The 25,515-nt window shown below is 46.7% G+C and overlaps 1 protein-coding gene across 5 annotated transcripts in view; it reads right to left on the bottom strand.

The window, feature by feature from the left end:
- Positions 1–1,094: 1,094 nt before the first annotated feature.
- GAB3 (GRB2 associated binding protein 3) overlaps positions 1,095–25,515 on the bottom strand; it is an 80,431-nt gene continuing 56,010 nt past the window's right edge. For 2 of the 5 annotated variants that reach the window (XM_054839730.1, XM_054839727.1), the window contains 9 exons: positions 22,620–22,923; positions 15,295–15,511; positions 14,362–14,840; positions 12,214–12,269; positions 10,831–11,086; positions 9,589–9,670; positions 8,056–8,158; positions 6,694–6,807; positions 1,095–5,682 (listed from right to left, as the gene is read on the bottom strand). In XM_054839730.1, coding sequence (XP_054695705.1) covers positions 5,566–5,682; positions 6,694–6,807; positions 8,056–8,158; positions 9,589–9,670; positions 10,831–11,086; positions 12,214–12,269; positions 14,362–14,840; positions 15,295–15,511; positions 22,620–22,884 — 1,689 coding nt within the window. In that variant the 5' untranslated portion in view covers positions 22,885–22,923 and the 3' untranslated portion in view covers positions 1,095–5,565. Of the gene's footprint in view, positions 5,683–6,693; positions 6,808–8,055; positions 8,159–9,588; positions 9,671–10,830; positions 11,087–12,213; positions 12,270–14,361; positions 14,841–15,294; positions 15,512–22,619; positions 22,924–25,337; positions 25,512–25,515 lie in introns of those variants that run through there. The other 3 variants (XM_054839729.1, XM_054839728.1, XM_054839731.1) reach the window with 3 other exon arrangements.

The following is a 25,515-nucleotide window of genomic DNA, read 5'->3' as shown; positions in this document are numbered from 1 at the left end:
GCTCCCACGAGCCGAGCTGTCCCTGCCAGCGGGGATGCTCTGGGTGCCGGGACCCTCCGTGACAACCACCTCTGCTGCTTTCTTCCCTCCGAGGGTCTGGGAGCTGGTGCGGGAGAGGGAGGTCGCTTTTCTGGGGAGTACTCCCTGCCGAAAGGGCCGTTCCCATCTCCGCTGGCCAGAGGAGATGGAAGCAGCCTGTGAACCGGCAGTCAGACTTTATCTGACCTTTTATTTATCTGACCTGCCCTCCCTATAAGACTGAACACAAAATGTCACGCAGCTCCCTTGTATCAAGCCCCCAGGCGTAGGCTTATCTAAATTACACGTGTCTGTGCTGCTTGAGTCGCGCAGCCAAGTTTCCATCAATGGCTCTCTAAGCGCTACAAGTCCCTCGATTCACGCAGTGGGTAGCCAGCCAGGATTACAAAGCACGCAGATCCAAAAGTGACACTTGCCCGAAGCAATAAATAAACTATTTCCCAAACTACCTTGCTTGCTAGCAGCCAGACTTGCTCAGCTCTGCTCCCATGGACTGCCTCGTTTCATCTTCGAAACCCCGAGACGCGCGTGTTGAAAGGATCCCACATCCCCAGCTCGCCGCGTGTGGAAATTACATTAACAGCAACCACGCTCCTCAGCGCAGAGCAATTAAAGGATGAGGTTAAATAACAATTAGTCTTTGTATCCAAGCCCGGAGCATATGCTGAACAAATCTGGGCTCGTAGACGACGTCTTTGGTCAGTAAGCGCTGCCCCTTCCTGCTCGTTGGCTACAGCTCGGGGGGCTGCGACTTGCCCAGGCCCCCAGAGGATGCAGGCACGAGCCCAGGTCGCAACGTCATCGTTCTTTGTTTCTCAAGTCACCTGCAAGTAATTTTCCTGATACAAAAGCATATGAAATTTGCTTGCAAATTTGTTTGAATTTGCATCCAAATAATCTATATGAACAAGTCACAGCCTAATAGGAGATTAAAAACTGGAAAAAGCATGAAAGGAAAAATGTGGAAGTTTTCCCCATGAGCACTTTTGCTTATCAAAATAATTAAACATCACAGCTACATTTTATATTAATTTATTAAAAAAAAGATACACAGTCTAATGTGCAAATATATACAACAAACATTACAATGAAACATCAGGAAGGCGAGCCCCTTCCCTCTATCAGTGACTTACTCCTTCGTAACAGAGATGACTGTTTAATGCTTCCCCATAGACTTACAAATACAAAAAACGTATAATGCTTCATTTGCACAAGACCAAAGTTTGTTTTTATTTGAACAAAAAACATTCTGGCTTTGACATGGCAAAAGTCTGCTATTTTGGTGGCGTTTTTTTTTTTAAAACCTGAGCAATTTTTGCAGAACAGGGGAACAAAGGAAAGGCATTGCCCTGTGCTTCATTCTCATCACAGCATCTGATGGTCTTTGAATTACTAAACCACTGACTCACTTCAAGGAATGCAACTCCAAAATCAACATCTATGATGTAATTAGTGACATGGAAGAGAACGGGCGCTATCATTGGCGAAAGTGAGCTGGTTGAAAACACCGGGCTCAAGTGAAACGGCTGTTGACATTTCTCAGGTAAAGTGTTCCTATTTGCCAGTAAGGAATTTAATGCTGCCTCCTGTAATAAAGGAATTATAAACGGAAATTACAGTTTAGACCAAAAAGCAAACTAGTCTTGGATCCTGCTACACCTTGCTCAAATGCGTGCTCAGTGAAAGTCTGCAGAATAAGGCCATATTAAACCCAAACTGAGTACAGACCTTGGGAATGCGCGTAACTCCCAGCGAGTACTGAAATCCCGCTCGCTCCGGGAAAGCAGTTCAGATCAGACTGATTTCTTTACGATCCTTTAGGATGTATTTCAAGCAGGCATTTGACGCAGGCTATTTGTGCATTCAGTGGCCACAGACAATTTCAGTAAGAGACCCTGATGAGCTCCCTCCCGTGCCGTGCCGACAGCGGGGGGAATCCAGCTGACAGCCCTAACAATAACCACAGGACCAAGACCATTTAGCTTGTTTGTTTTCTACATCGTCCTGCAACCAAGCGTCATCTGGCTACTCCACAGAGCGACATTTCCAATTAAGCAAAACCTCTTCTGCTCATTTAGCGTTCCTCTCCATTTTAACCGAGAAAGCCCAGCGGTGCTAGAGAAGGCACTACAAGTCCTGAGCCGGGCAATGCCAGCTCCCCCAGGAGACGAGAGTTTCCTAAGGGACGGCTGGCCGCCCCATGCTCATTTAGGTGCAGAGCCTCTCTCTCTGCATCAGCTCTCACGATACTTTTTTAAAGAAATACATACAAATAACAACATAACAGACCCGCAGCAAAAAGACGCCGCCACCGGGAGCGTGCCTGGCTGGCCAGGGCTCACCAAGGGCTCTTTGCCCCGGCTACATTTTCAGACGTGACGTTGTCAAAAGCTGACTCAGTTTTCAGGTGCTTTCGCAGGTTTTCTTTCCTCTTTGGCCAAGGGATCAGTATTTAAGAACAGACTTAATTAAACAGTGACTCACAGGGGCTGCCGTGGTTCCGTTCACACCAAAAATCCTTAAGGATGGGGTGGCCACAGCAGATTCGGTGTTTGCCGTCCTCCCACCATCCTCCTCCTCATTACCCTCTTCGGAGTATTGTGGACTTTGACTAAAACAAACAAACACACAAAAAGCCTTGGGGGAGGACTGCTCTGCTTTTAAAACTTTTTTTGTGTGTTTTTTATTTAATTGCTCCTGTTTCGTGTGTTGTGCTTCCACAAGAATGCACGGCACGGACCCTGGAGCAGCGGGTAAAAAAAGACCTTAAATGAAAAATTTGAGTAAACCCTCAAAGTAGCTCTTAGTTAAAAAGTGAAAGTTAGAAACCAGTGAGCAGCATTTGATCAAGATAAGAGAGCGGTGGGGGCAAGCAGGGGACACGTGGAAGTTGAAAGGGGACCCTTCTCATCCAAGGACAGTCCCTGCCAACCTGTACGTTTATGTCCTTTTGGGGGGGGGGGGGAAATACCAACAGAGCTCTTTCTTTTCTAAACTTCTAAATGATCCATTAGCCAGGATTGTCAAAGTTGAAGTATTTTTTACAATAAACTAGAATAACAAGCAAGCCAGTCGTCTCCAATAATGTGGTGTTTTTCAGAAGAGTTTCTGACAGCGTGAAAAGAAACACTCCAGCCCGACATGAGCTGATTTGTATGCTATCGCAATCTGCATCGGAGGCTGCCATGCCATCGCTCTGCAATTTGGGATCTGCAGCAGCATAGCATAATTTTACCTGCCCCATGTTTTCTGTCCCCTATTGTAATACATGTCTTAGCTGGGCTTTTCACTCTTTCAGCACTGCAGCATACACCAAAAGCTTTCAGTAACATGTATTATTTGTACACCTTGAAAGAAAGGCAATTCTTTTGAGCAGAAAAGGCAAATGTCTCTGTAACTGCGGCTCTTTCTTGCTTACCTCTCTCTTAACGCCTCCGAGGAGGCGCAGATCTGCACCGCCTCTCCCCAAACCCACTTCCCCTGTAGCAACACCACACCCAGGGCACGGCTGCTCAGGGCGCTCCTACATCAGTTTTAGGACAAAACAGTTGGGTTTTCAACAAACTAAATTTCACACCAGACAGACAAGATTTATATGGATAAGTCTGAATTCTTTTCAAAACTTTTTTGAACATTAACTTTCATTTTAGAGCTTGTGGGGAGGAACAGAGTGGGAGGAAACAGCAGGTCAGCTATCTGCAGTATAAATCCCGCTTTTCCAAGCAGCTCTAGTCCAGGACACTTTATGCCCGAAGGGCTGGGTGCCCAGTTTGCCCCAGAGTCAATAAAGGCGCTGGTGAACCTTGTTGTTCTCACAGGGTAAGCCGCTAAGAGCCTGGTCACCACAGATTCCCCAGCTTTGTATTTGCTCCAAAGAAGCAGCGAGATTTGCAAGCGCTTCGGCTCTCTTGAGGTAGGAGAAAAACGGTGTTTCTGTTAGCTGCGCTGCCTCTCCCAGCAGGACGCGCGACTCGGCCGCGTCTCTCAGCCTCCCAGAGTGCCCAAATGGCTGAAGCAGAATGGGTGCACGGGGGACAGTAAGTAGGAGCCTTGAAACGCCAGTGGTTTCTGCAATAACATTTCTACGACCTCTGTTTGGTAAATCAGCATTTTTGGGATGTCAGATTACAGTAATACAACATGGTAGCAACAGGCACGTGAAGAGAGGCCACTGACTTGACACTGTCAAAGAGGAAATGTTCCGTTAAGTGTCCTGGCTGTCTGTCCTTGCGGGCAGGATCAGACCTCTTACGGCTAGTGGGACTTACCTGCACGAGCAGAGCCTGCAAGATCAAATCCAGTGTGGGTCACTCAGCGGTACTACGTACTTCCACGATTCAAGTGGCTGTGTGCCACCTTAAGATAAAGATTGCAGCCAAGCTTTTAAAGTTAAATATGTTATAAACTATACACATATGTGATCCTGAGATAGTGCCTGTAACAAGTCCCAAGGTAGATAAGCTTCCTGAACCCAGAGGTCCTCACGCCGCATAAGCGTATTGTTGTTTTATTTTGGCAGGCCTGCTAGCCTCTCTCGGAGCACGCTGCACTTCCTAATTCTCTTTTTTTTTTGGGGTGGGTCTAGTGAAACAATCAGTTTGAGGACTGCTACCAGCAATTCCAATGGCATTTCTTCTGCAGTTCGGATGAAAGCATTCTTGATCCTTTGCCAGTTCTCCCAAGACTTGCAGAAACAGGCTCACAGCTTCCCTTTCTATTTTTTGGCCAGCCAAGAGCTGCGCGCCTGCAGCCTCCTGCTAGAGGAGCAGCTGTGCTGTGCCAAAGACACTCCTCAAGATAGGGGAGAAAACATCAGTAGGAATCAGACAGAAAGGCGACAAGTATAAGCCACAACGGAGAGAAGCAGCTTAATACGACGACTGTCGTCCAGAGGGTCAAAGACCACGCGTTCCAGTCCCATTGGTACATAGTCTTGCTTTGAGTTTCTGACAGCAATAGCTCAGAGTCAGACCTTTTAAACCCAGGGGAAAAATATTTTCCAAAATTCTCTTTGCTTAAGCACTATATATTCAAAAAGTTCTTTTTATTGTTTCAGTATTTTAGCCCTTAGTTGATTAGTCACCAATACCTGTCAGATGCCCGCTGCCGTGAAAGCACTCTGAGCACCTGCAGTGTTTGAAAGAATATCAAAAAATAGCTTTAGCAACTAGGAATTATGCAACAGAGGAAGAAGGCAGGACTAACTAGATTAATGCAACATGTAGTGGATTTGTTAACATTAAGTGTATGACTCGTTGCAGAATCATGCCAGAAAATGGTACCATGTAGCTTACTGGTAAGGGCAGTAAAAAGGGTAATGCATTACTTTAATCATCAGTGAACCACTCGTTCAACATACTATTTCCAGCCGAAATCAAAGGTTTCCATTAAAATGCCATCCCTCTACAGACCGTAAGCATCTTACAACTCTCTCTCTGCCTTTGAACTCTACTGTGATAGCTGCTTCATTAACATTGTGGTTCCAGTGCAAAAAAAAAAATCCTCCAGATCTCAAGTCTTCTTCCTTTAAACTTTCGATTGCCTCTCATCTGTCCATTCCTGCTTAGTGTTCTGTAAAGCCTGAGTCTTCTGTTCATCTACCTGGACATAGTCCACTCTCTGCTCCTCAGAGAGAAAAGGTTTCTGTGGGAGAGAGAGGAAAAAACCAACGCATTAATTTTAGGGTTGAAAAGGGAGGCTAGTGAATCTTTGCTTGATTTTCTGTTTTCCCTTTCCCTTGTTCCTTGATTGCTTCGCTTCACCTTGAAGCTCACAGTGACATCCACTGACAAAAGCATTGCTTTACAGCCTGCTTTAGCTATAATTATCCATCTGTCACCCTGTCACTCAGCCCAGCACAGCGAGCGAGGGAAACGTGCTGTTCTGGCTATTTCCATGCAGATAATCATTCTCTTCTCATCCAAGTGATCCTGCTGCAGGGATAACCTAACTGCATTTTAACTACAGGGAGGTTTTAAATAAGAAAGCTTAGGGATTTTGAGTCTTTTGCATCCAGGAGTATTAGCTGATGGGGAAAGATGATACACGGGACATAAACCGGCCCAAATCGACAACAGTTCATTGCTTTGCAGTGGTACCTACCCACCACCTGGGCAGGTTATAAGCTCTTTGGAACAAGGACTGTATTTTCTCAGCATTGCTAAGGAAATTGAAATGCTTTTGGTGATGCAAGAATAAAGATGCACATTTTGCCATGTTACAAGAGATGGTACAGTTTTATCCTGTGAATTTATCATGGGCTGTAAACTTGTTACTGGAAAGAGATTTGGGGAAAAACTAGCAGGAAAGGGTTTGTGGAGACTTGATGAAAGTGAAAGAGCATGCAGAGATCCTGCGAGCACCAACAAGCTTGCCCACAAGTCCTCATGGCTGCACATCCCAGTGCAGTCTTGTGCCCTCTGCCGAGCTCGTGTTAATGGCATCCCTATGAGTCACATTAAGGACACCTTGTCAGCACTCTAATAGTGCTTTTATTATATTAATCTTGAGCCTGCCACAAATGCAGTCTGCTGGAAACACAACTGGCTTCATCACGATACTTGGGACAGCTAGCAGAGTGGTAACTCTCGGTCTTGGTTTCCTCCCAGCAGACAAAAAAAGAGGAGGCTGTGGGGTTTTTCAAATGACTCATACCTTCTGTACAGGGGATGGGGAAGCAGAATTAAAATCCAATGCTAAGTAATCAAGGTTAGATTTCCTTGTCCATGGAAAAGCACCACTGTATGGAGATGTTGCCTGTCTGTGTTCCTGTCGGGAAAGAAGAGAAACTTTTAAAGCTCTTAAAACAGGATCCTAAAAGGAAGCAGGACTACAACTGTGAGGTGGGAGACTCATCTGGCAGAATGCAAGTGAGGAGGGTCAGCACCCACATAATTTTCTCTGCCAAGGGTGTATTTGGTGACTAACCATAGTATAACACTGATTAATTGTGGGATGACATAAAGAAACTGTGAGAACCTTTTTCTCCTGGTAATTATGGCAAAAGAAGCAAACCAGGCTGATTTTCATTCAACGTTATCAGGAAGGACTTGTGTCCAGCTTCTCATCCCAGGCCCTTGGAAGGCTCGGATCTGCAGGGGTGCCCTCTTAACCATCATCGTTCTATGAATTTTAAGAAATGGCAATAATTGTTCAAATCTAGCAACTGAAAATTAATCTCAGGAAAATCACAGATGACCACAAACGTAGGGAAGGTTTTATTTGACTAGAAAAATCAGCTGGGGAGTAGTTACAAATGGAACTGCCCTCCTGAGCAGATTTTGATCTAGTAGAGGTGTGGGTTAAAATTTGAGACTATGGTTCATGGAGATTGTGGTCAGTTTTGCAATATATTTCTATAGCCATTGCCATTGGGCTTTGGCTATGGAGCCAAATCTGTAGACATGGGCTCAGATCAAGGGATTTGCGATCCATTTCCACCTAAAATTCAGAGGAAACTGAGATTCTGGTCTTTTGCAAGATATGGCTAAAGAGTGAATGAAGAAAAGGAAGCCACAAAGCCAGATGTTCTTCTTTCATGGGATGGGAAGTGGGGTTAGTGCCACCAGCCAAAGCAGAAGCAATAAGAGACTTTAATGGGAGTTCTGTTTCTGCACAATATTTGGTGTGTTTCTTTAGGAAGTGCACTAACGGCTTTCTGTCATTTCCTAGGAGATTTTGCAGGGCACACTTTTAAAAGGTGAAAAGATTTAATTTTCATTTGCATTAATGAGTTCTCATGTAAATATGGCTGATCCCTGTGATCTCTTGGAACTGCTCAGCAACATTCGTGGGCGAACAGCTGAGTTCTGCAGAGCAGAAGAAGGGCTTCCCTTATCTCTCTGTAAATTGGTCCCAGTGTCTTTGGTTTAAAACCGTTTCATCATTTTTTTAAAAAACAGAAGGCAAAGGACAAACCTCCTCAACATTTTTTCTTAGAAAACAAACTTCTGCATTCTCCATCAATGTGACAGAGCAGAATAAAGCAAAGGATGGCTGTGTGAAAATGAAGATTACCATATGAATGTAACTTTCTTCCTCTTCTCCGGAAACTGAATTGGCAAATATTCTTGCTGAATTAATACCGTCTCTTTCTGGTGAGATAAAGCTCATTCGATTGCTATGAAGAAAAACACAGGAGAGGTTAAGGAAGCATCTTACAGATGCTCTGAAATGAAGCCAAAGCCTGACACAGTCCATATGGTGAATAAACTCACACTAACGCTGCAGCCTTTATGGAGAGGATGTCAAAAACCACTCCTTAGTTCTCAAAAAAGTGTGTTATATTGCTATGAGTGGTTTTGTTGATTTTTTTCCCCTGGAATTTATGAAAGTTTACCATCTCTGGTGTGACAGAAAGCATAAAACATTGGAGCAATTCTCCAACAAGGGGCACAGAGACAGATATCATTCATCCGGGTAATATGTGCCGATGGGGCAGTTACTCAGTTGTGCGGGTATCCTCATTTTGGAGATTGATGTGAATTAATTAGCTACTGGATGTGCATGCAGAGGAACTTGTCTGGCTTTGAACACAGGGTAAACACATGCTATCTGTGCTATGGAGATGGCTGCGACTCAGCCCTTGTACAAGGAAATCCCTTCCACTAACATAACTGGCAGAGGTAAATCGTGAGTAAATTATTGCAGGCTAGCACAATGGGGTTAGTTATTAGGAAATTAGATGGCCACTTTGTGCAGCATGAACAGTATAGTTCCTTTTGCTTTATTAGTTCTGGTCATACTTCTTTTTTAGTTTTGTTAATGTAAAACATGCAAACTCCCTCTGAGCTCGTTATCCTTCAGGACTCTGCACTGTGTCAGCACTAATTAACCACAGCACTCTGGCAGGGATGCTTGGGAGGCAGGCTACTGGGTTTCCCTAACAGGCAGCACTGAAGGGCTTAACCAGCTTTGGAGTGTACAGCTGAGGGAGGGGTCTGCAGTTGAGAAACTACCCATCTCATGTCCCTTTTGCCCTCCAAATGACTACCTGAGGCAGGGGAGCGGAAATACTACCTGGGCTTTGGGACCAAAAGCATTTGTTTTACCCCACAACTAATTTCCAGCGACAAAAGGTCACACCAGCAGATCAAGTTTGAATTGCTGTGTGGCAGTACAGAAGTCTACACCCAGGATACAACTCAGGCAGATCTTTATCTTATCTGGTTCTCCTTTGCTATATTAATTTTCAGGAACAAAAATAGCTCTATCATATTAAAAAAAATAATTAAGGCATGCGAAGCTTTTAGCCATCGCAGCAGCTACACCAGAGTGCAGAGCAGCATCAGTCTTTTCAAAAGGAAACTTCAGAACAGACCGAGTATCACTGCATGATGCTGAACGCACTGGAGCTGCCCATCGTGAAAGGGAGCCCTGCTTTTTAGAGACAGCAAAAGCCTGGGGGATGCTGGAAGGAGCCCTGGGGAATTTTTGTTTGTGGACTTTGCCAGGAAACTGTTTCTTGTGGGATGTGATAAGATATTTTTAACTCCACTCCACAATGTTAATGCTTAAAAGATTGGAATGGCAGGTTTCTTGTTGACTTACTAAGGCACAGTCCACATCCTGGTCACAGCAGCATGCTCCCGGATTGTGGAGAGGTTCCTCAAGTCCAGAGGAGGTGGCCGTGCTGCAAGTAGATACAAAAGGAACTACATTTCCAATAGCAGAGCTAATGAAAAGTACAGACTGTTTAGAAAAATGCAGTTTTGTATTAACAGCAAGAAACTAACAGAGTATTTCACAGACCATAACTGATATAACCAAGACATAAATCAGTAACAAATGACCACTTCAGTCAGCACTGGAAAGTTAAGTCCCTCATTTACCCTAAAATAACAGAATAAATACAATGGGCATAAGGAGAGCAAATGCCCCACCAGGTCCATGTGCTTGCCTCAAATCTGCTCTGCATATGCTGCCTTCAAGAGGAGAGGCCAGTTCAGCCTACAGGTCTAAACAGGTTTTGGGCTGTCTTCTAAACAAAAAGGTCCTACAAGTGGAGATCAAGATCATTCCACCCCCCAGTCAATGTACATTTTCCACTCCATTCTCAAAACCCTCAAAGAAAGGACCTGAGCTTGCTTTGCTTCCTGGCAATGGTCTAAATTCCTGTCCCCACGTCACAGTAGCAGTTCCTGAACCAATTTCTGAGTAGCCCTGTGGCTCTGCAGCCCAAAGAGGTTTAATGTAGGCTTGGTTTAGGCAATTTTTCCACTGCAAAGCTAAATTTTGTCCCCAGTATATCCTCTGGAAGTGCAACCCAGATTTTGGAGATGCCATGAAAAGGAGTGGAAAATTACCATCAGTAAAAGCATCTGCAGGAAATTCCTAATTAAACCAAGACAGCTGCATCTACCCAACAAAGGTTTAACCAACAGCCCACACATCAAGTTTGAGTGTTTGAGCATCCTGTTCCTGGAAGGTCAGGGAGCTGGTGAGACAGCAGTACACGTACTTCAGAGCTGCAGGACTTAGTCTGCTGTCTCTCCAAGGCTACGTCCATTTGGTCATTTGCAGTCAGAGTGGATCTGAAGCCACGCACCATGCTAATGCAGCCACCTGGTCTTCAACTGCAAAAGTGGGGATGGACACTCTTTCTCTGCTCACAAATGACCCTGCAGATGCATCCTGTGTTACAGTACTATAAGCCACTTACACAACAATTCAATCCCTCTTCTAGAGCAGAAAGTGCTTTAAAATGTGCCAAGGACACTATCAAAGCAGGTCACCTGTGTCCCCCCTATCAGGACCCCCTGACTGCCCACTGCACTTTAGGTCTGGGCTTACATTTCCTACGAGGCTTGAGGTCTCGGTTCACCGGAGGGGGCTCCAGGTCTGAGGGAAGTTCAGGTAAAGGGCTGGTGAGTTTTTCAGTGCTGACGACAGGGAAGGTAAATGTGGCTGAGCCGGGGCTCATGGGGATGTAGCCATCGGGTGAACAGTCGGAGCCGGGCGCAGAGGGGGAGGTGCTGGGGCGCATGGGTACGTAGCTGTCCTCTGTGCCGTCCGAAGCAGTTGAGTAGAGCGGGGAGAACCGGCAGGGCTTAAAAAGCAAAGGAAGAAAAGAAAGAGAAACAGGTCAATAAATGAATAGTTAACCCCCTGCAAGCTGGGAGGTGCTGTGAGCTGGCAACAGATCTGAGCCGAGTCCCAGGCCCAGAGAGTCCTGACATGACCTGAGATGTGCAAGTTGGAAAGACACGAGACAAAGGCATGTGTTCAGATGCACGCTCCAGCTTTGGGGAAGTCCACTTCTGAGCTTTGCAAGTCACTGCTGGAAACTAGGACCAAATTTATGGGTGACTTAAGTAGGTTAAATACTCCAACTTCAGTGAGGCTGCACTTGCCTCTCCCAGCAGTAATTCTGACCTATAAAACGAAGGAGGCTCCTTCCTACAAAACGACATCTGAAAGGAGAACATCTGATCAACTAGATTTTTGCAAATGTGGAAGCTGAGAGAACAGACACATAGACCTACAAGTTGCTCCTGGTAGCTGAGAATAAACACTGAAAATTCATTTCATGTAGGTTAGTGCTGGCTAAGTGGTAAGAGGGACTGATTACAAACCTTGCAAGCTTTCAAAGGGGAGAAAAATATAAGTTGCTCACCACCAGAACTTACATGCAAGCAGCAAAGGGTCTCCCACACAGAAGGCAGTATCCAGCACCAGGCAGAAGACCAGCTACGTGATGTGTGATGGTGCTACATCTAACCCTGTCTGTCAAAGGCAGAGTCAGGAAGCTTTGGAGTGACAGAGCCCTGAATCACAGGCGCTTTGAGAGCAAAGACTTTCCTATGTCCTAAAGAGGAGATATCCCTCAGGATCATGAAGTGATAGGCTTCTCTAGACCTTTTTTTCAAGAGATAAGCAGTTTTCTCAGGTGCTCTTGGCCAACAGTTTAATTCGTGAGGCTTTCACAACAGACCTGGCTTCATCTGCTTTAAAAACTGGTCAGTGTTGTGGCCTCCTCCTCCCTCCTCTCTCAAAGGCTTCCTGCAGCCGTGAAGAAGCGGCACAGAAGTTGCCCAAAGCCAACTGCTTCTTCCATTTTTTAATTCTTCTGCTGAACGCAGGAGAGGAATGATTGAATATCAGGATGTGAAATGATTTACTTTCTGAAGTTTGTCATGTGCCAGTGTTTTAAATTTGTGCAAGCTGAGTACTTACCAAATTCAAGCTAAGCCTCTTATCCCGACTTCTTAAGGAACTGCCTTCCATGTCTGCTGCAAGGAAAAAAAAGTGATTAAAAATGTGATAAGGCAGTGCAACCTTACGGACATAATTCTGGAATAAAGCATACGGCTCTAAAATAATTAGCACTTTATAAAGATTCCATAACTCCTAGTATTTATCCTAAATGAGGAAATCCCATGACACTTAAGACCAGAACCTACTTAGTAGCATTTCAAGAGTGATTACATCTATTTTAAGTATGATGAAACCAAGAACATGTTCATGTATAATCCAGCTGTAACTTATGCTTCCTGTAACACAAATAGTTGGGAAAAAGACTTGCATGGTGAGCAAGCAACCAAGCAAAAATTTAAACCCAGCTCCCACTCTAGTCCCAACTCTGTTTTCCCATCTGTCAAAGTGGGGAAATTATATGAAAAGGGACTCCAGGGAATATTAATTCATAACTGTTTGGAAAGTTATTTAGAAGCCTCATATGTAAGGTGCCAGGGAAGCACATGTTATTGTACAGGGGGGGTGCATGGGGGAACTTAATGGTAGGAGAGAAATTCTTCTCTTTGTCACCCAGAAATGCTGATGTGGTGCAAGTGCCTTACACATGCACAGCTCATTCCCCTTCATGGCACTGCAACCAGCGTACGCTGCCTTTGCACTGGGTTAATTACATCTCTTCAGCTTTTACAGGTTGCCAAGGGCAAAAAAAATGAAGTAAATAACTCGAGTGGGCTCACTCTGGGAGCTGGTGAGGAACAGCTGCTTTCTCCCTGTTTCTTTTTCTGATCTTTCTTGTTAAACACATTTTAATTCCGACTTTAACCTTTCAAATGGTTTCAGCTGCACTTAGGGTAAGAAAAAATAGCAGCACTTATTAATTCATTGCTGCCCCCTGTCAGACAGAGATAACCTTGCAGCACGGTAGCAGAACATGACATTTGGCCACTTAATCCTCTTAAAAACATCTTGGCGTAAACTGGGCTGGAGGAACATTAACTGTCTCAAGCACATTGGCAGTGTTAGAGCTGCACACATGCTGAAGCAAGAGCGGCACCTTTCAGGGAGCAACCAAACGTAACTGATAATTAAGAATTATCAATTCTACTGATGGGTGTTTCTCCACAAACCTTCCAAGAATTCTTTGTACACTGATAAACAGGCTGGACAGAGGTCTCCTTGCTTTAGCTTCTGAGCTTTAAGAGCAAGATCTAACAGCCCTAAACACCAGTTGGTCATTCAAACTACAGGAGTCTGAAGGACGCTTGTCCTTAAAAACCTACATTTTCTTCTCCATCAAAAATGACACATCACTGCAAAACACTTGATGATTTCCAGCCGCCTCCCTCTGTTCTGTGGCTCCACAGAATAAAACCTTCTCATACTGGATACGCTGTTTTTTGACACCTTGATGTTCTGGGTTTTTGACTGTTATTTGTGTTTGTGATGATGTTGTTTCAAAAACAACTGGAAAAATCACCCCAGCTCAGACCAGAACTTGCTCTGCAGCAGAGCCTCGCTGTGCGGCGGGTTTTCAGGCTACCCTGACTGAAGTGCAAGGACAGAGCGGGATTTGCTCAAGGACACACAAAGTCCCCAGTTCAGCCGGGATTACATCCCATCCCCAGCGTCTCCCTGGCTTCCCGTTCTTTAAGCTGCGAAAAGACGTGCTGCTGCTATGGAAAGGTCTGGCTCTAGCGAAGCAGCACAGCTACAAAGACAATTCCTACGTGCAAGCCCACATTTTCACCTGCATAAATAGAGAGTTTGGCATTGCCCGATTCAGTGAGCTAGCTTTTAATTTTTGTTTTTCTACTGCTTTCTTTTTTTGAGAGGGAGAGGGCATAGAAAACTTGCAAGTCATGAGGCACCCTGAAGAGATCACAGCCAAATTGCTGCCCACGTGTACACACTGAGGGCCTTTTACAGAGCAGGAGCTAAATGTGAGGGACGAGTCTGAATCCTGCTCATAACTAATTTGAAACAAGCATTTCAGGTTGCTTTGGATGGTGAAGATTTCGCAGGGGGGAGGACAGGGAGGCACAGCTGGAGGTGAGCACCCACTCTGCTTGTGCACGGCTCCATCCCTCACACCGGTCCTGCTTCGCTGGCTCTTGGAAATGCACTCACCTTTCCAGTTCCTCACATTGTCTAAGCTGGACAAGGAGATCCTCCTGGGCACCAGAGCGACCTGAGCCCGGCTGATCCCTGCGTGCCCGTTCTGGAGGGTGCTGCTGCCCACTTCATCCCCTCTCCTGTCTGAGAAGTGGGTTGGCTTGGGCGGCCGCGGCGGGGGCGTGTTGGACAGGATGTCCAGCTGGGTTACACCATAGGGCAGCGCGTTTTGGCTCTTGTCAATTTGAAAGGTTGGTGTCAGTGGTGTCCCCAGCAGTGGAGAAGAGGAGGAAAAGTCACTGGGTGACCCACTAATGTCTATGTTCCTGGACACGGTGCTGGGATTTGCCAACGGAGCCCCATCCTGGTGCACAGTGCCAGTGCTGGACAGCTGCACAAGGTACAAGGAGGGCTGGGACTGCAAGGAGTCGACAAAAACATCGTCTGATGAGGTTTGCTCCAGAGATCTGTCTGAATTCGACCAGCTGTCACACCTGCACAGAGACAGAGGTTAAGACCCGTGCTTTCTTTTTCATCTGGTTGCAACTGAGCAAGATCAGAGCAAAAAAAACCCAAACCACCCCACAGTTGGGACAAACATCTATCCCTTCCCTGTGGCTGTGGAAGGTCCCCCTAGAGCTGGACAGGGGCACTTTGTGGAGCACCTTGGGCAGCAGCAGGCAGAAAGGGTGTCTGGAGAGATGCCGTATGTGAGATCCCCAGCCACCCTCCCTGGAAAGGGACAGGACCAACATATGACGCTTACCCACTAATCTGTGCAATGAAAAGCCTCGTGTAAATTGGATTAGGCTGATGGTCCCCTGTTGTGCCTGGGAGCCTACCCTGAGTGGCAGGGTTCAAGGACCAGTTTGCCCCAGTTTCCCAGGGCATCACTGGGCAGGCAGAGTGTGGCTCCAGCCTGATGCATCTGGCAGACCCCAGACCTACCTGTTATGGCTGAGCTTGCCCGACTCGCAGTTGGAGAGGAAGAGGTAATCAGGGAGGAAGACCGACTCTGACTCGCTGGGGGTCTCCTCTGTGGCAGACGCATCAGCAGCAGCGTGGTCGACCGAGAAGGAGGGATCGGCGATGTGGGAGGCATGGGTGGAGGCGGCTGGTGATGGCTGCGGGGACGAGGTTGTGTGAGACAGGCTCTCCACTGAACCTGCAATGGGAATGGATGGCCCCAGCTGAGGAACGGCTCTGACTCAGCCTGGTCCACTGCGCTCCTGGCCATCACCACCTTTTGCACCAGGGATACTTTACCCCAGAGCAGCAGTGGGTCAAGGCAAAAACTGATTCTGGGGACAGGGAAGCCTGATTTTGCAGCTGCTACCCTTGCCCAGGCTGGGCAAGCCAGCTGCCAAATCAAGGGGCTGCAGGAGGTGCAGACCTCCCTTGCTCTGGGGTCCCCCACTCCTGCAGGGCTGTAGCATCCCTCCTGCAGACACCCTCTGCTGAGGAGAGTGCTGAGGCAAAGCAGTTTGTTTTATCAAGTATTTTTTAGGACCTAGCACAAATAATTATTAACCTCCAACACTTCAAATTAATGGTGGCAAGGAAAGGGATTGATTTCTTCCCACCTTCTAGATCTCATTGGACAAAATTGAACTTGGCGGCTCATGGAGTAGCCAGATTTGTTGCACATCTGAACTTGTCTGCAAACTCCTTAGGCCTCTCTAGGCTGGACATCAAAGCCATGAGAGCTATGGTGTAGCTGTTACTGCCCATCTGGAGGCTTGCTGGCTCTGCTGAGAAAAGCAACGCTACTTTTCTGAAGGCCACAAGACACAGGGGAACCTGTGCTCAGAGACACCTTCCCTGGGCATAACACTCCGGTCCCCCTGACACGGAGAGGGGTGGTGGTGGGGAGAGGAGCAGGTTTGGGCTGCAGGCAGTAGGGCTGGCCCAGGCTGCACAGAGCTGGCCACCTCGTCAGCTCCGGGTTCACCTCCAGCCACCAAGGCCACCCTTCACTGGCAGCACTTGGCCAAGGCATTCGTACCCATCTGGCCCGAGCATTGCCAGGCAGCAGAGACAAGTCTGGTTCTGCTGCTCTCCCAGGCTCTGTCCCTGCTAGAGAGCTGGAGACACTGGGCAGGAGAGATGGAGTGATGGCTGAGCCACACAGAGGTAAGGCTAAGCACAGTCTCTGGCCCAGCTTTTGGGGCATTTTGACTCAAAAATAGAGTCCTCAGTGCAACTTGGATCTCCCACCATGGGTAGCTGTGGAGTGCGAAAGGCCTGGGGTGTCTTCGCAGATCAGCTCCCCAAAGGCATCTGCTCCTGGCAGCAAGCTCAGACAGCGGCACCAGGAGCACAAGCCCTCAGTTGCAGAATATGATTTTTCTAATGAAGATTCAGTTTGCTGCGTGGCAGTTCCCTCACCAGGGCTGTGCGGGGACCAGACAGTGCTTGCTGGGCACCCCAGCTGTCCCCAACATCTGCAGGGCTCGGCAGTGGGTACCCATGTCTCTGGCTGAAGCGCAGACACTGCCTGAGTCAAAGCTGCAAAATCCTTCTTCAAAATGAAGAACTCCACAGCAAAAACACACACAAGAAACCAGCTACTGCTGATAAAACCAAACCAAGCATAAACACACCTTCAAAGTGCAGTAAGGCGGCAGACTTCTTTAACACTGATACCCAGAGTTTGCTGGAAATGCTGCAGGCCAGATCCTGCACTATGCAGTGAGGTCCTGAGATCCTCTAGCAGGTTCTAGCTAGTCCTCAGCTCAACACAGCAACAAGCCTTGGGGCTGTACTGGGTTGTTGTAGTCACTTCTCAACCCTGGGAGGTGCTAGGTATATGTGCAAGCAGGTCAGGAGGGACAGAGCGAGCTGCCAAAACTTGGGTGGTTAGACAGCAACATTGCTAAACACAAACCCCTCCAGTGACCCAGACTTCCACACCAGCCACAGAGGGCTTCACCCCATCATCTTTCTGATGTCAGTCAGAAGATTAAAACAGCTGATCTGTTCTCCCTGCACTACCCCACACCTCATCCCTTTAAACTGGGGAAGGAGCCACCTCTACTAGTACTGACTTCTAGTTGCTTCCTCCTGTTGGCTTTGGAGGTCTGGTACAGTGGTGGATCCCAGGTCACCAAAGCACATAAGCATGTGCTTAAATTCCAGCTTAAGCAAAGCATTTGCTTAATTTTGAGCAGGTGCTTATAGCAGCAGGATTTCAGCAGTAAGCATCTGGAAGGAATGGCTTTTACAGGGTTTCACATTCACAAAGCAGAGCTGAGAGCTGCAGCCTTCCCATCTGAAAAATAACTTTTCTCTTGTTCATTGTGCTGGCTCAGAGGGTAACTCTGCTTTCAAACCTTCGACTCTGAGAGCTGTCTTGCAAGCTGAGGATGATCAAATATGCACAGGGCTAACTCCATAGGGATCTCAGAAAAGCATGTTCACATCACCATCTGACCACTTTTTTTTTTTTAAACCCCAACAACTAAAACCTACCACAATGCATAAGAAAGAGAAAGGAATGACATTCTGGATTATTAACACAGAGAACGAACAGGCCTGAACTCCATCTGGTACTCGCAGGGTTTAGCCATGGATTATCCCATCAGGAAAGGCTGCAAGCTGCAGACCACATGGCAACCGTTGCAAGCAGGAGGGAGGGATGGGGACAGTGCAGACCTGCCCTTTTTCTAACCTTCAGGGGCTCAGGGACCTGTAGCCAGCTCCTAACAGACTGGCCCTGGCCCTGCCAGCTCTGCTGGTAACCGAATCAGCATGCATTAAAGTTGTACTGCGGCAGCAGCTGGGTAGAATAAATTATGCATGGCCATTTTCAACAGCAAGAAGGCAGAGAATAGGTTTGGTGCCTGCCCTCCCCTTTGCCAGAGAGACAGTGGGCAGCTTCGGCTGCCAAAATAACTGTTTCAGTCAGTACTAACCCAAAAAGCCTCTGCCCTGCATTGATGGGGAAAGTGACCAAGGAGGATGTGGAGCATCCTCTGCTGTGACTTTCCCCACCAATGCAGGGTCATTGCTTGGAGAAACAGAGGGCTTCTCCCTCCTGCTACAGAATTCCCCAAGAATTATTACACTGCCACAGCAGTGCAGGGACACAGTGGAATAAGGGGATCCTGCTCAGAGCAACCCCCCACCAGGCTGCATGGCCATACCAAGGAGGTAGAAATGCCACCCACCCCTCCTGGCCAGGGGCCAGAGCCTGACAGAGCAGCTTTGAGTACATGTGGCTGAGAAGGGATTTCCTCCCATGGAGAAGGGAGCTTGGAGAGAGTAGCCCCAGTGCCTGTCCTCCAGCATGAGCTGAGAAGCCCTCACCCCTGCCCTGTGCAAGGGCCAGGTGCTGCCATGAGCAAGCCCGCCGGGATGCTGCCTGCCCCGCTTTATATGGGAACAGAGAGGGGAAAATAAAGATGCTCAGGAGAAAGCATCTCTCCAAGGAGAGCACAGTCCCTCCTGGTAGCCCCTCAGTGTGGTGCTTCTGGTTTTCCTTGCCCCAGCACACTGCCCTGGCTGGGGGAGATGCTCCCTGGGGTGACTACCACAGGGTCCTGGAGAATCAAACCATTCCCATGCCATGGCAGGGTCTGTGCACATTGGCAAAAGAAAAAAAAAAAAGGAGAAACATTTGAGGAGGCAAAGAAACCATCAGAAGAGCAGACAGAAAGGGAGAAGGTCCCAGCATGGGGTGAGGATGGGTGTAAAAAGAGTAACCAGAGGTGAGGGAGAGGTGGAAGAGCAGAAATGCTCTAATCCAATCTTGCTGGCAACCAAGAGGGACCCGAGGGTCACCTGTCACTTCAGGTGACCCTGCCAATGTCCTGGTCCATGCACCATGCAGGGAGGGCACCAGCGAGGGGGCCTCCCAGGGGACATCAGGCTCCACTGTGGCCCTGGCTGCTGTGGGAGACAGCAGAGCAACAGGGGAGCAAATGGAGATCAGCAGGGATCTTCCGGTAAGGGCTGCATCCAGAAGGAGCAAGGCATTTACATGGGATGTTGAACAATACCTGGAGCCTGTGGAAGAAGCGAAGAGGGAACCAAAGATGAAAGGTCCTTCCTGGGCTGAGGAGCTGCCTGCCAAGGCACTGCCCCGGGGGGAGCATTCAGTGCACAGCTACAGTCTTTAAAAGTAAGGCTTCCTAATGAAAAAGGCTAAACAACTTTCACAGCAGTTCCTCCAATGAAAAGCTGCTATATTGCATTGTGTCAATTAATCATAGTTTCAGCTTACATATGGATGAAATGTGCCCATGATGTCGCATAGCCACCTCATTTCATCCTCTCCCCTGCCTAGCCACTTGGCCCATGCTTCCTCTCAGTCCCCTGCATGGCCATGTGTCCCGTGGGATTGGGGAATGACTGCTCCACCGGGAGACTTCACCAGAGGTGGAAGCAAGATTTTACATAGGAATGGTAGGAAAATAGGAAGGGAGGCCTCTTCTCTCCTCCAGCTGACTCCCCTGAAGGTACCAGCTTCCCCATTGTTTTCAGCACAGCCAGCAGCACAGTTTCTTGTGGCCGTCGAGTGTCACAGCACAATGGTTGCTGTTGGCAAGTCCTTCCCAACAGCCATCCTCCCAGGTGCTTCCTGACATTTGCCTGGAGCTTGCACTTCACCTCCATCTCTCAGCCATCCCCTCTTGTTGACTAAAAAACCGTCCTCACGGGGTCAGACGTGGTTTCGCTAACTTTGGTCTGTGTCTGGCTGATTACATGTCAGACCAGAGGCCGCTGGCGACTAGGATCTGGCTGTTCATCCAGCTTCTTTGCTACTGGAAGGGACTAGCTGGGAACAACGGGACAGTGTTTACAGCTGAGTCACCGTGTAAACCTGTGGCTATAGTTTCTGTGCATTAAGCAGAGAGAAGCAGATTTGATTTTGGCCTCAAATTCACAGCAAATTTTCAGAGATGCAAGGATTAAGAATGATTGATTTCACAATATAATATTGGTTTTGAGATTCATTTTAATACACAGAGCAGTTTATTAAAGTTTCCTGCAATTGATGTGTCTTTCTTTTGATGATTCATTTCAGGGACTATTATTTTTTTTAACAGAGTAGCATTCAAGTTAAAAAAGCATATGGCATTTAATAGAGCTTTTCTCTTCTTATGTTAATTTTTAAGGGTAATTTGTTTAAACCTACAGGCTCTTGGGGGACTTACGTGCTTCCAAAAAGCTGAAGCAATTAGCAACTGTTTGAAATGTGATGTGCAACCTGTGAAACCATGCAGATTTAAATCAGAGGATCTGAATGTGCCCTGCAGCCTGACCTGAATACAGTCCAGACCTGACCGGCATGAACTGCAGGATAAATGGAAGATCTTAGGAGCTATTTGCCATTAGAGATATCATAAGTGCATGTCTGGAAGCTTAGCTTACACGGTCTGTGATGAGAGCTGTAAGTTCAGGTGCCAGACTTTATACTGAACCAAGGCAAATGCTCTGCACTGTTGAATTTCTTGGGGGATAATATCCACTTTGAATGGAGCAGAAAGCTGGGATGTCAGCTTTCCCCAACTGCCGCACCAAGAGCTGTCAGTTCTCGTCCATCAGTGTCTACGCTGGCAATCTTTGCTGGGAGAGAAATACCACTGTGTAATACTCTGAGCATTGCCCATGTGTAAGTCTTACAAGCAATGCAGCGCTGTACCAGCATAACAGAACAGACATTTCCCAGTATAAATGCATTTATCCTGGGGACAGCCGCTGCATTAGCTCCTCTGCCATGGATCACATCTCCCTGTGCACATCCTCAGCACAGTGCCAGCAGAAGTCTGCATACACATTTGAGACAAGAAATATTTTCCTCTTTTCTGTTTGCATGGAAAGACTTACCCTCATTTCAGAGTAATTGATAAAATTCTATCTAAAATAATACTGCACCAGAAGTAGCAATGCAAGAGCAACATCTCAGTGTCAATAAGGGCAGATCAATAGGCAGGGGGTTACTGAATATCCCTAATTACATCCAAGCTCCAAAGGGCTATTGACTCCAATCCCTCAAAGCTACCAGCTCTAGTTCACAAGTTGCATTCATGGGAAGTTTGTACTGGCACATAAAAATATGCCAGCACATTTTCCTGGTGGTCTCTAAAGTGAATGGAAAGAGGGCAGACATCACATTTCTAACAGGACCACTGCAGTACTCCTTCCACTCCTATTTCCCCTCAGAAGAAACTACTGAAGAGAAGATTAAAGAAGGTGAGGAACCACAATAGATTAAAATAAGACACCTCACCATAGCCTTTTGTTTCAAGGTACAAGGTAACGGTGTGGCTATGGGGCAGTCGCAGACACCAGTAGCAGTCTGAGTGCAGCAGCACAGGGACCACAGCAGGATAGTCTGCCTCGCCACACGATGATACCCCCAAACATATAACTGTCCTTGGGGTCCAGTCCCTCCATCACCACCCTTTTCTGCTCTTGCACTGCCTTTTATCACAGCAAAGGACTTCATTCTGACTCACTTCCTATGAAGCTCTCAAATTGCTGTGTATCTGCCCCTTGGAAATGTCAAGGGAAAGACAGATTGCTGTTATCTGATCCCGATTGTCTCATTTGAAAGGTAAGTTAATGATGATACAGGTCCCAACTTTAATTACTGGCTACATCCATCCTGGAGTGGTTACTTCTTGGAAGCTTTCCAAGAAATTCACCCTACTGAGTATATGCAGGTGTAGGTCCTGGCAAAACAGGCTGACTTTATGCTTCACTGGCAGGACCATCTCTTAAGTCTAGACACACACTTCTAACACTCTCCTATCCTCTGCCTTTTCTTTATTTTTCTTCTCATTAATAGACTAAGACAGCTCAGTATTTTTGTCATTGATTTATGTATGTGCATATACACCCAAGTCTGTGCACATTCCATATACAGCAAAGCCTGAGAAAATGTGAGTTTTGCAGGACACTTTCCTGGAACAGGTGCCTTACATTAAGCCAAACTAAATAAATATGGGACATGTAATGAAATAAACGGCCCCAAAAGATAACAGTCAGTCAGCTTTTCACATAAACAGTACCTTTTCTTATTAAGGATTTGCTGTTTATTCTAGCAGGAATCGCTTCATCGAAGTGAGACCAAGCGGCCAGCTATTATTTCTACCCTGATAACTTGCAAATCAGGGTCTAACAGTGTTTCAGAAATAAATTCCCACACCACCTGCCCAGACCAGCCAGCAAGGTCCATGCTCCCTCTCACCCCGGGTGCTGCTGTGGAGGAGCCCAGAGGCAGACCATCTTCCCAATCCCCAAGATGAGCATAAGCAGGATCCTACCTGTGCCATCTTCTAGATGTCCAAAGTTACAGATCTGGCTGATGTTGTGCACCCAGATCTGCATCTCCTCCTCGGTTTTGGCTACCAGGTAGAAGGTGCGGTAGGTGGTTCTCACAATGAAGACAAAGTTGTTCTGAAATTCTTTCTTGATGAAGTTGGGCCCTGAGTGCTTCAGCACTTCACATTCGTTGAGGTCGATGATCCGAATGGGCTTTTTGGAGTGGTTGTTCCTGTAGTACTCCAGCACGTCCGGGTTCCCGCTCATACGGCCTCTGCGCAGCACGAACCAGCGCTTCCGCCATGCCTGCAAATGGCACAAACAGGGCCCTTTTAGTGCCAACCACATAATATATCAATCAGCCCACAAATGCTTATTTTCTTTTAGGTTTTATAGTCGTTTTGATAAGCTGGCCAAATTGGGACTTTGATTTGAAGTGCTCGCTATCAGGTTGCATTTGTGACAGGAAAAAAGGCTGAGGGTGGTCCCTTTGGAAGTCAAGAGGAACAAGATTACTCCCCTCATCTTGCCTTCAGCCTGCCAGCACATTGTAATTGAAATGATCTGATACTTCATCTATGAAGAGATTATGACACGTTTTTCTTTGTGAAATGAAAACACCTAGGACTGCACCCTGTGTACATGAGCTAATATCTGGCAACAAGCACCTTTTGCCCAGCAAAACCAAGGGCTCCAGATGACCTGGGTGGCTTCCCTCCAATGATTTTCAGTGCTAATAAAAAGCTGTTAATGAGCTGCCACTTTTGAAAGCCCAGAACAAACCTTGTGGGAGTTGCAGTCCTAAAAAGTTAAACAGGAAACTTCCAAACCTTACAGAGGACATCTGTTTGCACAGACACTGCTTCGAGTGACCGTCAACCCAAACCAAACCTGGTAAGCACTGATGTCTTTTAGACCCTCGTGATTGAAGATATGGGTCCCATTCAGGCTTCAATGAAGTCCTGGCAGGACTAAGGTGCATCATCACTTTTTATAAAGCTATATGCAAGTTTCTAGGAACAAAATAACATATTTTCCCTTTTTTTCCAGCAGCTGCTTTTGTTCATCAACAGCCTCTGTGTTGATTACAGCTGTCACCAATGCACTTACTCTGAGGGCCAGAAGAAATCCACCTTGAGCTCTGTTCCACAGAGAAAAGCTGAAATAAGACATTAGGAGATTCCTGCTTACTAAACTCCATAAAAACAATGTTGGATAAAGTCATGCCCAAACCAGCAAGGCCTGGGCAGCTGCCAGGGAGCAACCAAAACTAAGGCTGCAGCTGCCCCAGCACTGATGGCAGCCTGAGAAAGGTGCAGGGGCTCAGCACTGCCCAGCTACCTGCAATAGTGATACAGCCACTGGCTATTTTAATTGCCTTTATAAGAGTTAAAAGTTCATTAACGAAACATCTGAACAACCACCTCCCTACCTGAAGCTTATTCAAGTGCTCTTTGCAAAATGATCTATCACAACAACATCAACCTGGGGGATAGCTTATGCCCAAGTTAAAAATCATGCTCATTTTGCACAGAGCAGACCTATCTGTCAGTTTAAAGACAGCCAACCATTCGGCTTTAAGGCAAAATAACAGCTCAGGATATTTTCAGTAAGATGTAAGAGTCCTTACTGGCAGGGTTTAGGATCAATACAGGCACTACAGATTTCCCTGACACTGAGTTCCCATGGGCATGGTGATAGTTAAAATAATCAACAAAAAAATAGCAGCAATCATTTGTCAAGAAGAAGCATTTTTTTTTCCTACTCAGAAGATACTTCCTTGTAGTACATCAAGGCTTTCACAGGCTGTTAATATTAATCCAAAAATTTATCTAGAACTAAGTCTGTTCAGCCTGTCAGTACCTTGATCTATTTTGAAAGCAAAAGATTCTTCGAAAACAACATACAGGGACCAGAGAATGAAATATCATAGAGGGAGCTCTTGCAAGGCTGAACAAGCACATATCAGCCTGTGTAAAGGACGGGTTTACATCAGAAATAAGCAGGAAGTAGAGATGAGGTGCAAATTGTATTGCATAAAGAAAATTAAGTCTTGCCCTTATGACCTGTTGAGGTTCAAAAATGATTTGGTCTTTACTGAAAGTAGCTAGAGGTAACAAATTACTAAAATCTCAGACAAGTCCAATTTGTGACAGCCAGGAAAAAAGACACACAGCCCCAAACATGAAATAGAAACACAGGAAAAATGTTTAATGGAGAAAACACTTTCTTCACTAGCAAGCTCCAACTGTGGAAAACAGCCCAGCAGGTATCTCAGATATATAGTCCCAAAAAGAGTCCGCACCTCTACCCCTGCAATCCAAGTGCTGCACAGAGTTAATACACACCCCACAGAAGCATCAGGACAGAAGGATCACCCCCTAATGCACTCTCAGCCCTACACAACAAACAAGAAAGGCTTCAGAAGGTCTAAGCCAAACAGGACCTGCTCCCTTGCCTCCAAGGAGAGCAGGCCACTAAAGCAGAGAGAAGAAGGAACCACAAAACTGCAAAACCACACCTCACTCCTCTTCCCAAAGCTGCCAGCCCTGCAGCTTAAATACACTTGGCTCCTTCTGATGGAAATTGGATGGAAATCACCTGCATGTGAGCAAGCCGAGGGGATGGGATGGGGAGCAGCTGGGGACACTAGCTAGTACCCACGCAGCTGTGGGGAGGTGGGAGCTCAGCCCCAAGACCAGGGCAGGATTGCCTAGTACCTGTCACCATTTCTTCAGCATTTTAATTTTTGTGAGTCTAAAGGGGTCCGTAGTTTCAGCACAACCTGGGCAGTCAGTGAGAGGAAAGAGAAAACTGCAGCTGTGCTTTGTGGAAAAGCTGATGGTCCCTCTGCTTGGAGATATGAAGGCTGGCTTTGGCATGGCGTGAGTGGCTGTG

The sequence above is a fragment of the Grus americana genome, chromosome 12 (assembly GCF_028858705.1).
Source record: "Grus americana isolate bGruAme1 chromosome 12, bGruAme1.mat, whole genome shotgun sequence".
Lineage (NCBI taxonomy): Eukaryota > Metazoa > Chordata > Aves > Gruiformes > Gruidae > Grus > Grus americana.
Note: the sequence above shows the minus strand (reverse complement) of the source record. Positions and strands in the feature narration are given on the sequence as shown.